We start from the raw sequence: 14,257 nt of genomic DNA on the forward strand, positions 1-14,257 counted from the left end.
TAGATTCCAGTCTGTAACTCACTCCCGGGTATCTGTTATTCTATATATAAACCACCCCGAAACCCTCGATTAGATTCCAGTCTGTAACTCACTCCCGGGTATCTGTTATTCTATATATAAACCGCCCCGAACCCCTCGATTAGATTCCAGTCTGTAACTCACTCCCGGGTATCTGTTATTCTATATATAAACCCCACCCCCCGGAACCCCTCGATTAGATTCCAGTCTGTAACTCACTCCCGGGTATCTGTTATTCTATATATAAACCACCCGAACCCCTCGATTAGATTCCAGTCTGTAACTCACTCCCGGGTATCTGTTATTCTATATATAGACCACCCGAACCCCTCAATTAGATTCCAGTTGTAACTCACTCCCGGGTATCTGTTATTCTATATATAAACCCCACAAACCCCTCGATTAGATTCCAGTCTGTAACTCACTCCCGGGTATCTGTTATTCTATATATAAACCACCCCGAACCCCTCGATGAGAATCCAGTCTGTAACTCACTCCCGGGTATCTGTTATTCTATATATAAACCACCCAAACCCCTTGATTAGATTCCAGTCTGTAACTCACTCCCGGGTATCTGTTATTCTATATATAAACCACCCCGAACCCCTCGATTAGATTCCAGTCTGTAACTCACTCCCAGGTATCTGTTATTCTATATATAAACCCCACCGAACCCCTCGATTAGATTCCAGTCTGTAACTCACTCCCGGGTATCTGTATTCTATATATAAACCCCCCCGAACCCCTCGATTAGATTCCAGTCTGTAACTCACTCCCGGGTATCTGTTATTCTATATATAAACCCCACCGAAACCCTCCATTGGATTCCAGTTTGTAACTCACTCCCGGGTATCTGTTATTCTATATATAAACCCCCCCGAACCCCTCGATTAGATTCCAGTCTGTAACTCACTCCCAGGTATCTGTTATTCTATATATAAACCTCCCCGAATCCCTCGATTGGATTCCAGCCTGTAACTCACTCACAGGGCCTGTTCTTCTGTGTTTATTCCTACCTGCATCTCAGATTGTACCTTTGCAGCCTGACAGGTTATATTGTACATTCCAGGATGCCGTGTATCTCTCTGTACATCTGCTTTCAATTTCACCAGATAGTTCTCCATATCGAGTACGCACTGATATTCTAGGTCCTCGCTCTGTAGAAATAGGAACATGTTGATGTTTCTCTCTATTAATGGCCATAATAAAGGGGGAAAGAGACCCGAAGGGGTTTAGTGAGGGAATTCCAGAGCTTAGGACTGAGGTAATCATTAGTGATATTAATGTATCTTTTGGAAACCTACTAGGTAAAGAGTTAAGAGGAGGAGGCCTGAATTGTGTACTAGAAAACTTTCTAGATCCACATTTTCCAGCCCAATGGTAAAGGGACCATTGCTGGAACCCGTTCTGGAGAATGAGGTGGCGGAGGTGGGAAGTTTTTGGACAGTGGGGAGCCTTTGGCGAATAGTGATCACAACGTCATCAGGGTTCAGAATGGTTACGGAGGAGGACACAGAAATCGTAAGGTGTGACGTGTAAAGGGCCACAGGAATGGGGGGGGGAGGCTGGCATCGTGCTGCTTCTGGAATGTTCCGCGCCACCCCCGCCAACAGAGACTCACTTCCAATAGGTCCAGGTTCCACCCACTCAACTTCAGAGTTCTCTCCTGGCCCACAGGAATCAGCGTTGACCCCTCTTTCCACTCTACGTAGGGGCAATGGTCAGGCCCGCTCATCGCAGCCTCATGGTCCTGAGGGCAGGGAGAGAGTGACAGGTCAGTACGGAGGGAGTGGCAATCGTATTCAGTCACACCCACCAACCCCTCCTGGAGGCAGGGACCCTCACTCGGAGTCCGGCCCATCACCCTTCATCCGTCTCCATCCCATCACTTGCCCCTGGCGCTCCTACAATCCTGTCCAGGGGACGTGGGAATTCAATTCTGTCAGGTTGGTCTGCAATATTCGGGAAGGGTTGATCACATGACCTCATGCCCCGCCCAACACCGCTGTCATTGGCCAGCTGACATGTCCATCATCACAGGGCCTCACCTTCTCAATCAGCCAAATCTCTGAAAGTCTTACAGTCAATAAAACTCAAAGTGGATTTCCAAATCACGGGCTCTCTCCCTCTCTCCCTCTCTCCCTCTCCTGGCTTCTCCTCACCAAGGAGTTCCGTAAATTCATTTTGCAGACTCAAAGTCTCGAGGGAGCCCCTCAGACAGTGCGGCGCTCCCTCAGCACTGACCCTCCGACAGTGCGGCGCTCCCTCAGCACCGACCCTCTGACAGTGCGGCGCTCCCTCAGCACTGACCCTCTGACAGTGCGGCTCTCCCTCAGTACAGACCCTCTGACAGTGCGGCTCTCCCTCAGCACTGACCCTCCGACAGTGCGGCTCTCCCTCAGTACTGACCCTCTGACAGTGCGGCTCTCCCTCAGCACTGACCCGCTGACAGTGCGGCACTCCCTCAGCACTGACCCTCCGACAGTGCGGCACTCCCTCAGTACTGACCCTCCGACAGTGCGGCTCTCCCTCAGCACTGACCCTCCGACAGTGCGGCACTCCCTCAGCACTGACCCTCCGACAGTGCGGCACTCCCTCAGTACTGACCCTCAGACAGTGCGGCGCTCCCTCAGCACTGACCCTCTGACAGTGCGGCTCTCCCTCAGCACTGACCCTCTGACAGTGCGGCTCTCCCTCAGCACTGACCCTCCGACAGTGCGGCGCTCCCTCAGCACTGACCCTCTGACAGTGCGGCTCTCCCTCAGCACTGACCCTCTGACAGTGCGGCGCTCCCTCAGTACTGACCCTCCGACAGTGCGGCGCTCCCTCAGTACTGACCCTCCGACAGTGCGGCTCTCCCTCAGTACTGACCCTCTGACGGTGCGGCTCTCCCTCAGCACTGACCCGCTGACAGTGCGGCACTCCCTCAGCACTGACCCTCCGACAGTGCGGCACTCCCTCAGCACTGACCCTCCGACAGTGCGGCACTCCCTCAGTACTGACCCTCAGACAGTGCGGCGCTCCCTCAGCACTGACCCTCTGACAGTGCGGCTCTCCCTCAGCACTGACCCTCTGACAGTGCGGCTCTCCCTCAGCACTGACCCTCCGACAGTGCGGCGCTCCCTCAGCACTGACCCTCTGACAGTGCGGCTCTCCCTCAGCACTGACCCTCTGACAGTGCGGCGCTCCCTCAGTACTGACCCTCCGACAGTGCGGCACTCCCTCAGCACTGACCCTCCGACAGTGCTGCACTCCCTCAGCACTGACCCTCCGACAGTGTGGCACTCCCTCAGCGCTGACCCTCCGACAGTGCTGCACTCCCTCAGCGCTGACCCTCCGACAGCGCGGCGCTCCCTCAGCACCGACCCTCCGACAGCGCGGCGCTCCCTCAGCGCTGACCCCCCGACAGCGCGGCGCTCCCTCAGCACCGACCCTCCGATGGTGCTGTCACCTTAAAACGCACACCCCCTGAGGGAGTTAAATTCTGCTTTGCGAGCAGTTATATCCAGCTGTACTCACGTTCCGGCTGAAGACGATGACCTCTGATCCACACGCCGCATTGTACAGGCAGCGATGCTGGTGCACACACCATTTACAGTTCCAGGCGCTGGTAACGCACGCCTGACACCTGCGGAGGTTGAACATGAAGGAGTTAAACCCGGGAGAGAAGGTGCGCCCCCTACTTATTCACCCCTCCCCTCCCAGTCAGGGACATCCTCCCTAAAGACTGTGGAAACGCCTGTCTCAGCACAGACGATCGGTAGTGTTGTGCTACTGTCACTGGACTAGTACGCTAAAGGAAGCCTACCTAAAGATCTGGGGGACCCAAGTTCAAATCCCACCAGAGCAGGTGGTGGAATTTAACTTCAATAACCACGAAGCCAGTGTCGACTGTTGGATCGGAGGGGGGGGGGGGCAAGTCTGCCCTCCTTACCCAGTCTGGCCTACACGTGACTCAAGCCCCACAGCCATGTGGTCGACTCTGGGCGAGGGCAATTAGGGACGGGTAATAAATGCTGGGCCCAGCCCAGTGACACCCCCACCACCCCCCACCCCACCCACACCCCACCCCCCACCACCACCCCCCAACGTCCTGTGATTGTATAAAACTATCAGCCGCCAGTCGACAGCCTATCTGACTTGGTGGACGCAGGAGAGTTAAGGTAATGCGGGAAAGGCTGAACAGGCCGCAGCTCGTTCGTCTAGAAAAGAGGAGGCTGGGGTGGGGGTTGGGGGGTTGGGGTGTGTGACCTGATCGAGCTCTTTACAATGACGGAGGGGGTTTCGATAGGGTCGGGGTAGGGAAGATGTTCCCACTTGTTGCGGGGAGGCCAGAACTAGGGAGGGGGGGGCGGGGTGCTATCGATATAAGACAGTCCCTAATAAATCCAATCGAGGGGGGTGTGGAATTCAGGAGAAAGGTCTTCACCCAGAGAGCGGGGAGAATGTGGAACTCGCTCCCACAGGGAGGGGTCGAGGTGAATGGTCTCGATGTGTTTGAGGGTAGGAGGCTGGATAAACACATGAGGGGGAAAGGGGACCGAAGGATATGGGGGAAGGAGGGGGTGGGAGAAGGCAGATGTGGAGCAGAAACGCCAGCACGGAGCAGAGGGGCCGAATGGCCTGTTTCTGTTTCGGATGTGCTGTGTAACACTGGAGGAGGTTACAGAGATAGGGAGGGTTGGAGGAGGTTACAGAGATAGGGAGGGGTGTAGGGGGCTGGAGGAGGTTACAGAGATAGGGAGGGGTGTAGGGGGCTGGAGGAGGTTACAGAGATAGGGAGGGGTGTAGGGGGCTGGAGGAGGTTACAGAGATAGGGAGGGGTGTAGGGGGCTGGAGGAGGTTACAGAGATAGGGAGGGGTGTAGGGGCTGGAGGAGGTTATAGAGGTAGGGAGGGGTGTAGGGGCTGGAGGAGGTTACAGAGATAGGGAGGGGTGTAGGGGCTGGAGGAGGTTATAGAGGTAGGGAGGGGTGTAGGGGCTGGAGGAGGTTACAGAGATAGGGAGGGTTGGAGGAGGTTACAGAGATAGGGAGGGGTGTAGGGGGCTGGAGGAGGTTACAGAGATAGGGAGGGGTGTAGGGGCTGGAGGAGGTTATAGAGGTAGGGAGGGGTGTAGGGGCTGGAGGAGGTTACAGAGATAGGGAGGGTTGGAGGAGGTTACAGAGATAGGGAGGGGTGTAGGGGGATGGAGGAGGTTACAGAGATAGGGAGGGGTGTAGGGGCTGGAGGAGGTTATAGAGGTAGGGAGGGGTGTAGGGGCTGGAGGAGGTTACAGAGATAGGGAGGGGTGTAGGGGCTGGAGGAGGTTACAGAGATAGGGAGGGGTGTAGGGGCTGGAGGAGGTTATAGAGATAGGGAGGATTGTAGGGGGCTGGAGGAGGTTACAGAGATAGGGAGGGTTGTAGGGGGCTGGAGGCGGTTACAGAGATAGGGAGGATTGTAGGGGGCTGGAGGAGGTTACAGAGATAGGGAGGGTTGTAGGGGGCTGGAGGAGGTTACAGAGATAGGGAGGATTGTAGGGGGCTGGAGGAGGTTACAGAGATAGGGAGGGTTGTAGGGGGCTGGAGGAGGTTACAGAGATAGGGAGGGTTGTAGGGGGCTGGAGGAGGTTACAGAGCTAGGGAGGGGTGTAGGGGCTGGAGGAGGTTACAGAGATAGGGAGGGTTGTAGGGGCTGTGGGAGTTTACAGAGATAGGGAGGGTTGTAGGGGGCTGGAGGAGGTTACAGAGATAGGGAGGGTTGTAGGGGGCTGGAGGCGGTTACAGAGATAGGGAGGGTTGTAGGGGGCTGGAGGAGGTTACAGAGATAGGGAGGGTTGTAGGGGGCTGGAGGAGGTTACAGAGATAGGGAGGGGTGTAGGGGGCTGGAGGAGGTTACAGAGATAGGGAGGGTTGTAGGGGGCTGGAGGAGGTTACAGAGATAGGGAGGGTTGTAGGGGGCTGGAGGCGGTTACAGAGATAGGGAGGGTTGGAGGCGATTGAGGGGAGGGGACAGAGATAGTGAGGGTAGGAGGGTGAAGGGGGGTGTGTCAGTCAGAGTCGAGAGGATCTATTCTCTGAGCACAGATTCTCAGCTCCTGTGCTGACTCCTATCCCTCACCGTGTTTTTCAGCAACTCTCACTGGACAGGGTCCTGAGGGTCAGGCCGTTCTCCCACACCCACCCCCCGCCCCACCCCACCTCTCCCATAACCCGGTCACCTACACAGACTCATCCCCCACCCCCCACCCCCAAAACCCCCCACCCCCGAGGGGACACAACAGGGTGAAAGGGCGATTCAGCAGTAGGCCGCAGATGGAGCCTGGCCCTCGCCGAGCTGTGTGCGTCTGTGTGTGTGTGTGTGTGTGCAGACAGGGTGAAGTGACCGTACGGGGAGAGAGGGTGCAGCCTGGTCATCGCGCTGCAGTCGTAGAAAACAAATTCTGTGGAGACGACAGTGACATCAGCGAAGAGAACGGCCAACTCCATCGTCACATCACCTGACCGAGAGAAACAAACAGCGTTAGCAACACCGGCAGAGCCGAGGCTCAGTGTAACCCCGCTCCGGACGCGCTGACCATTCCCCTCGGGACCGAGAGTCCGGACACGCTGACCGTTCACCTCGGGACGGAGAGTCCGGACACGCTGACCGTTCACCTCGGGACGGAGAGTCCGGACACGCTGACCGTTCACCTCGGGACGGAGAGTCCGGACACGCTGACCATTCACCTCGGGACGGAGAGTCCGGACACGCTGACCGTTCACCTCGGGACGGAGAGTCCGGACACGCTGACCGTTCACCTCGGGACGGAGAGTCCGGACACGCTGACCGTTCACCTCGGGACGGAGAGTCCGGACACGCTGACCATTCACCTCGGGACGGAGAGTCCGGACACGCTGACCATTCACCTCGGGACGGAGAGTCCGGACACACTGACCATTCACCTCGGGACGGAGAGTCCGGACACGCTGACCGTTCCCCTCGGGACGGAGAGTCCGGACACACTGACCGTTCCCCTCGGGACGGAGAGTCCGGACGCGCTGACCATTCCCCTCGGGACCGAGAGTCCGGACACGCTGACCGTTCCCCTCGGGACGGAGAGTCCGGACACGCTGACCATTCACCTCGGGACGGAGAGTCCGGACACACTGACCGTTCCCCTCGGGACGGAGAGTCCGGACACACTGACCGTTCACCTCGGGACGGAGAGTCCGGACACGCTGACCGTTCCCCTCGGGACGGAGAGTCCGGACACGCTGACCGTTCACCTCGGGACGGAGAGTCCGGACACGCTGACCGTTCACCTCGGGACGGAGAGTCCGGACACGCTGACCATTCACCTCGGGACGGAGAGTCCGGACACGCTGACCGTTCCCCTCGGGACGGAGAGTCCGGACACGCTGACCATTCCCCTCGGGACGGAGAGTCCGGACACACTGACCGTTCCCCTCGGGACGGAGAGTCCGGACACACTGACCGTTCACCTCGGGACGGAGAGTCCGGACACGCTGACCGTTCCCCTCGGGACGGAGAGTCCGGACACGCTGACCGTTCACCTCGGGACGGAGAGTCCGGACACACTGACCGTTCACCTCGGGACGGAGAGTCCGGACACGCTGACCATTCCCCTCGGGACGGAGAGTCCGGACACGCTGACCGTTCCCCTCGGGACGGAGAGTCCGGACACGCTGACCATTCACCTCGGGACGGAGAGTCCGGACACGCTGACCGTTCACCTCGGGACGGAGAGTCCGGACACACTGACCGTTCCCCTCGGGACGGAGAGTCCGGACACGCTGACCGTTCCCCTCGGGACGGAGAGTCCGGACACGCTGACCGTTCCCCTCGGGACGGAGAGTCCGGACACGCTGACCGTTCACCTCGGGACGGAGAGTCCGGACACACTGACCATTCCCCTCGGGACGGAGAGTCCGGACACGCTGACCGTTCACCTCGGGACGGAGAGTCCGGACACGCTGACCGTTCACCTCGGGACGGAGAGTCCGGACACGCTGACCGTTCACCTCGGGACGGAGAGTCCGGACACGCTGACCGTTCACCTCGGGACGGAGAGTCCGGACACGCTGACCATTCACCTCGGGAAGGAGAGTCCGGACACGCTGACCGTTCCCCTCGGGACGGAGAGTCCGGACACGCTGACCGTTCACCTCGGGACGGAGAGTCCGGACACGCTGACCGTTCACCTCGGGACGGAGAGTCCGGACACGCTGACCGTTCCCCTCGGGACGGAGAGTCCGGACACACTGACCGTTCCCCTCGGGACGGAGAGTCCGGACACGCTGACCGTTCACCTCGGGACGGAGAGTCCGGACACGCTGACCGTTCACCTCGGGACGGAGAGTCCGGACACGCTGACCGTTCACCTCGGGACGGAGAGTCCGGACACGCTGACCGTTCCCCTCGGGACTGAGAGTCCGGACACACTGACCGTTCCCCTCGGGACGGAGAGTCCGGACACGCTGACCGTTCACCTCGGGACGGAGAGTCCGGACACGCTGACCGTTCACCTCGGGACGGAGAGTCCGGAAACACTGACCGTTCCCCTCGGGACGGAGAGTCCGGACACGCTGACCGTTCACCTCGGGACGGAGAGTCCGGACACGCTGACCGTTCACCTCGGGACGGAGAGTCCGGACACACTGACCATTCACCTCGGGACGGAGAGTCCGGACACGCTGACCGTTCACCTCGGGACGGAGAGTCCGGACACGCTGACCGTTCCCCTCGGGACGGAGAGTCCGGACACGCTGACCGTTACCCTCGGGACGGAGAGTCCGGACACGCTGACCGTTCCCCTCGGGACGGAGAGTCCGGACACGCTGACCGTTCACCTCGGACGGAGAGTCCGGACACGCTGACCGTTCACCTCGGGACGGAGAGTCCGGACACGCTGACCGTTCACCTCGGGACGGAGAGTCCGGACACACTGACCGTTCCCCTCGGGACGGAGAGTCCGGACACGCTGACCGTTCCCCTCGGGACGGAGAGTCCGGACACACTGACCGTTCACCTCGGGACGGAGAGTCCGGACACGCTGACCGTTCACCTCGGGACGGAGAGTCCGGACACGCTGACCGTTCCCCTCGGGACGGAGAGTCCGGACACGCTGACCGTTCACCTCGGGACGGAGAGTCCGGACACGCTGACCGTTCCCCTCGGGACGGAGAGTCCGGACACGCTGACCGTTCCCCTCGGGACGGAGAGTCCGGACACGCTGACCGTTCACCTCGGGACGGAGAGTCCGGACACGCTGACCGTTCACCTCGGGACGGAGAGTCCGGACACGCTGACCGTTCACCTCGGGACGGAGAGTCCGGACACGCTGACCGTTCCCCTCGGGACGGAGAGTCCGGACACGCTGACCGTTCCCTCGGGACGGAGAGTCCGGACACGCTGACCGTTCACCTCGGGACGGAGAGTCCGGACACGCTGACCGTTCACCTCGGGACGGAGAGTCCGGACACACTGACCATTCACCTCGGGACGGAGAGTCCGGACACGCTGACCGTTCACCTCGGGACGGAGAGTCCGGACACGCTGACCGTTCACCTCGGGACGGAGAGTCCGGACACGCTGACCGTTCCCCTCGGGACCGAGAGTCCGGACACGCTGACCGTTACCCTCGGGACGGAGAGTCCGGACACGCTGACCGTTCACCTCGGGACGGAGAGTCCGGACACGCTGACCGTTCACCTCGGGACGGAGAGTCCGGACACGCTGACCGTTCCCCTCGGGACGGAGAGTCCGGACACACTGACCGTTCACCTCGGGACGGAGAGTCCGGACACACTGACCGTTCACCTCGGGACGGAGAGTCCGGACACGCTGACCGTTCACCTCGGGACGGAGAGTCCGGACACACTGACCATTCACCTCGGGACGGAGAGTCCGGACACGCTGACCGTTCACCTCGGGACGGAGAGTCCGGACACGCTGACCGTTCACCTCGGGACGGAGAGTCCGGACACGCTGACCATTCACCTCGGGACGGAGAGTCCGGACACGCTGACCGTTCACCTCGGGACGGAGAGTCCGGACACGCTGACCGTTCACCTCGGGACGGAGAGTCCGGACACGCTGACCGTTCACCTCGGGACGGAGAGTCCGGACACGCTGACCGTTCCCCTCGGGACGGAGAGTCCGGACACGCTGACCGTTCACCTCGGGACGGAGAGTCCGGACACGCTGACCGTTCACCTCGGGACGGAGAGTCCGGACACGCTGACCGTTCACCTCGGGACGGAGAGTCCGGACACACTGACCGTTCCCCTCAGGACGGAGAGTCCGGACACGCTGACCGTTCCCCTCGGGACGGAGAGTCCGGACACGCTGACCATTCACCTCGGGACGGAGAGTCCGGACACGCTGACCATTCACCTCGGGACGGAGAGTCCGGACACGCTGACCGTTCCCCTCGGGACGGAGAGTCCGGACACGCTGACCGTTCACCTCGGGACGGAGAGTCCGGACACGCTGACCGTTCCCCTCGGGACGGAGAGTCCGGACACGCTGACCATTCACCTCGGGACGGAGAGTCCGGACACGCTGACCGTTCACTCGGGACGGAGAGTCCGGACACGCTGACCGTTCACCTCGGGACGGAGAGTCCGGACACGCTGACCGTTCACCTCGGGACGGAGAGTCCGGACACGCTGACCGTTCCCCTCGGGACGGAGAGTCCGGACACGCTGACCGTTCCCCTCGGGACGGAGAGTCCGGACACGCTGACCGTTCCCCTCGGGACGGAGAGTCCGGACACGCTGACCGTTCCCCTCGGGACGGAGAGTCCGGACACGCTGACCGTTCACCTCGGGACGGAGAGTCCGGACACGCTGACCGTTCACCTCGGGACGGAGAGTCCGGACACGCTGACCGTTCACCTCGGGACGGAGAGTCCGGACACACTGACCGTTCCCCTCGGGACGGAGAGTCCGGACACGCTGACCGTTCACCTCGGGACGGAGAGTCCGGACACGCTGACCGTTCACCTCGGGACGGAGAGTCCGGACACACTGACCGTTCCCCTCGGGACGGAGAGTCCGGACACGCTGACCGTTCCCCTCGGGACGGAGAGTCCGGACACGCTGACCATTCACCTCGGGACGGAGAGTCCGGACACGCTGACCGTTCACCTCGGGACGGAGAGTCCGGACACGCTGACCGTTCCCCTCGGGACGGAGAGTCCGGACACGCTGACCGTTCACCTCGGGACGGAGAGTCCGGACACGCTGACCGTTCACCTCGGGACGGAGAGTCCGGACACGCTGACCGTTCACCTCGGGACGGAGAGTCCGGACACGCTGACCGTTCACCTCGGGACGGAGAGTCCGGACACGCTGACCGTTCACCTCGGGACGGAGAGTCCGGACACGCTGACCGTTCCCCTCGGGACGGAGAGTCCGGACACGCTGACCGTTCACCTCGGGACGGAGAGTCCGGACCGCCTGACCGTTCCCCTCGGGGACGGAGAGACGGACACGCTGACCGTTCACCCTCGGGACGGAGAGTCCGGACACGCTGACCGTTCACCTCGGGCGGAGAGTCCCCCCGGACACACTGACCGTTCACCTCAGGACCGCGAGAAGTCCGGACACACTGACCCGTTACCCCTCGGGACTGAGAGTCCCGGACCCACGCCCTGGACCGTTCACCTACGGGACGGAGAGTCCCTGGACACCGCTGACCGTTCCCCTCGGCGACGCGAGACAGACGGTCCGGACACGCTGACCACGTTCACCCTCGGCGACCCGGAGAGTCCGGACACGCTGGCCGTTCACCTCGGCAGGACGGAGAGTCCAGGACACACACTGACCGCTTCACCTCTGGACGGAGAGTCCGGACACGCTGACCGTTCACCTCTGGAACGGACTGAGCTCCTGGACCACGCTGACCGTACACATCGGACGGAGAGTCCGGCTACCCACTGACCCGCTTACCCCTCGGGACGGAGAGTCCGGACACGTGACCGTTCACCCTCGGGACGGAGAGTCCGGACACGCTGACCGTTCACCTCGGGACGGAGAGTCCGGACACGCTGACCGTTCACCTCGGGACGGAGAGTCCGGACACGCTGACGTTCACCTCGGGACGGAGAGTCCGGACACGCTGACCGTTCACCTCGGGACGGAGAGTCCGGACACGCTGACCGTTACCCTCGGGACGGAGAGTCCGGACACGCTGACCGTTCACCTCGGGACGGGAGAGTCCGGACACGCTGACCATTCCCCTCGGGACGGAGAGTCCGGACACGCTGACCGTTCACCTCGGGACGGAGAGTCCGGACACGCTGACCGTTCCCCTCGGGACGGAGAGTCCGGACACGCTGACCGTTCACCTCGGGACGGAGAGTCCGGACACGCTGACCGTTCCCCTCGGGACGGAGAGTCCGGACACGCTGACCGTTCACCTCGGGACGGAGAGTCCGGACACGCTGACCGTTCACCTCGGGACGGAGAGTCCGGACACGCTGACCGTTCACCTCGGGACGGAGAGTCCGGACACGCTGACCGTTCCCCTCGGGACGGAGAGTCCGGACACGCTGACCGTTCACCTCGGGACGGAGAGTCCGGACACGCTGACCGTTCCCCTCGGGACGGAGAGTCCGGACACGCTGACCGTTCACCTCGGGACGGAGAGTCCGGACACGCTGACCGTTCACCTCGGGACGGATGAGTCCGGAACACGCTGACCATTCACCTCGGGGACGGAGAGTCCGGACACGCTGACCATTCACCTCGGGACGGAGAGTCCGGACACGCTGACCGTTCCCCTCGGGACGGAGAGTCCGGACACGCTGACCGTTCCCCTCGGGACGGAGAGGTCCGGACACGCTGACCGTTCACCTCGGGACGGAGAGTCCGGACACGCTGACCGTTCCCTCGGACGGGAGAGTCCGGACACGCTGACCGTTCCCCTCGGGACGGAGAGTCCGGACACGCTGACCGTTCCCCTCGGGACGGAGAGTCCGGACACGCTGACCGTTCAACCTCGGGACGGAGAGTCCGGACACGCTGACCGTTCCCCCTCGGGACGGAGAGTCCGGACACGCTGACCGTTCACCTCGGGACGGAGAGTCCGGACACACTGACCGTTCCCCTCGGGACGGAGAGTCCGGACACACTGACCGATTCACCTCGGGACGGAGAGTCCGGACACGCTGACCGTTCCCCTCGGGACGGAGAGTCCGGACACGCTGACCGTTCACCTCGGGACGGAGAGTCCGGACACGCTGACCGTTCACCTCGGACGGAGAGTCCGGACACGCTGACCGTTCCCTCGGGACGGAGAGTCCGGACACGCTGACCGTTCCCCTCGGACGGAGAGTCCGGACACACTGACCGTTCACCTCGGGACGGAGAGTCCGGACACGCTGACCGTTCCCCTCGGGACGGAGAGTCCGGACACGCTGACCGTTCACCTCGGGACGGAGAGTCCGGACACGCTGACCGTTCCCCTCGGGACGGAGAGTCCGGACACGCTGACCGTTCACCTCGGGACGGAGAGTCCGGACACGCTGACCATTCCCCTCGGGACGGAGAGTCCGGACACGCTGACCATTCACCTCGGACGGAGAGTCCGGACACGCTGACCGTTCACCTCGGGACGGAGAGTCCGGACACGCTGACCGTTCCCCTCGGGACGGAGAGTCCGGACACGCTGACCGTTCACCTCGGGACGGAGAGTCCGGACACGCTGACCGTTCCCCTCGGGGACGGAGAGTCCGGACACGCTGACCGTTCACCTCGGGACGGAGAGTCCGGACACGCTGACCGTTCCACCTCGGGACGGAGAGTCCGGACACGCTGACCGTTCACCTCGGGACGGAGAGTCCGGAGACACGCTGACCGTTCACCTCGGGACGGAGAGTCCGGACACGGCTGACCGTTCCCCTCGGGACGGAGAGTCCGGACAACGCTGACCGTTCACCTCGGGACGGAGAGTCCGGACACGCTGACCGTTCACCTCGGGACGGAGAGTCCGGACACGCTGACCGTTCCCCTCGGGACGGAGAGTCCGGACACGCTGACCGTGTCGACCTCGGGACGGAGAGTCCGGACACGCTGACCTTTCCCCTCGGGACGGAGAGTCCGGACACGACTGACCGTTCACCTCGGGACGGAGAGTCCCGGACACGCTGACGCGTTCCCCTCGGGACGGAGAGTCCGGACACGCTGACCGTTCCCCTCGGGACGGAGAGTCCGGACACCTGACCGTTCACCTCGGTACGGAGAGTCCGG

The 14,257-nt window shown here is 61.9% G+C and overlaps 1 protein-coding gene across 1 annotated transcript in view; it reads right to left on the reverse strand.

Moving 5' to 3' along the window:
- The window catches only part of LOC121274196 (plexin-B1-like), a 158,580-nt gene that overhangs the window by 60,462 nt on the left and 83,861 nt on the right, over positions 1-14,257 (reverse strand). The window contains exons 8-11 of the mRNA XM_041181394.1: positions 6,390-6,498; positions 3,538-3,646; positions 1,640-1,768; positions 1,053-1,175 (exon numbers count right to left, since the gene is read on the reverse strand). Of these exons, the coding sequence (XP_041037328.1) occupies positions 1,053-1,175; positions 1,640-1,768; positions 3,538-3,646; positions 6,390-6,498 (470 nt within the window). The remainder of the gene's footprint in view (positions 1-1,052; positions 1,176-1,639; positions 1,769-3,537; positions 3,647-6,389; positions 6,499-14,257) is intronic.

Source organism: Carcharodon carcharias (genome assembly GCF_017639515.1).
Source record: "Carcharodon carcharias isolate sCarCar2 chromosome 35 unlocalized genomic scaffold, sCarCar2.pri SUPER_35_unloc_15, whole genome shotgun sequence".
NCBI lineage: Eukaryota > Metazoa > Chordata > Chondrichthyes > Lamniformes > Lamnidae > Carcharodon > Carcharodon carcharias.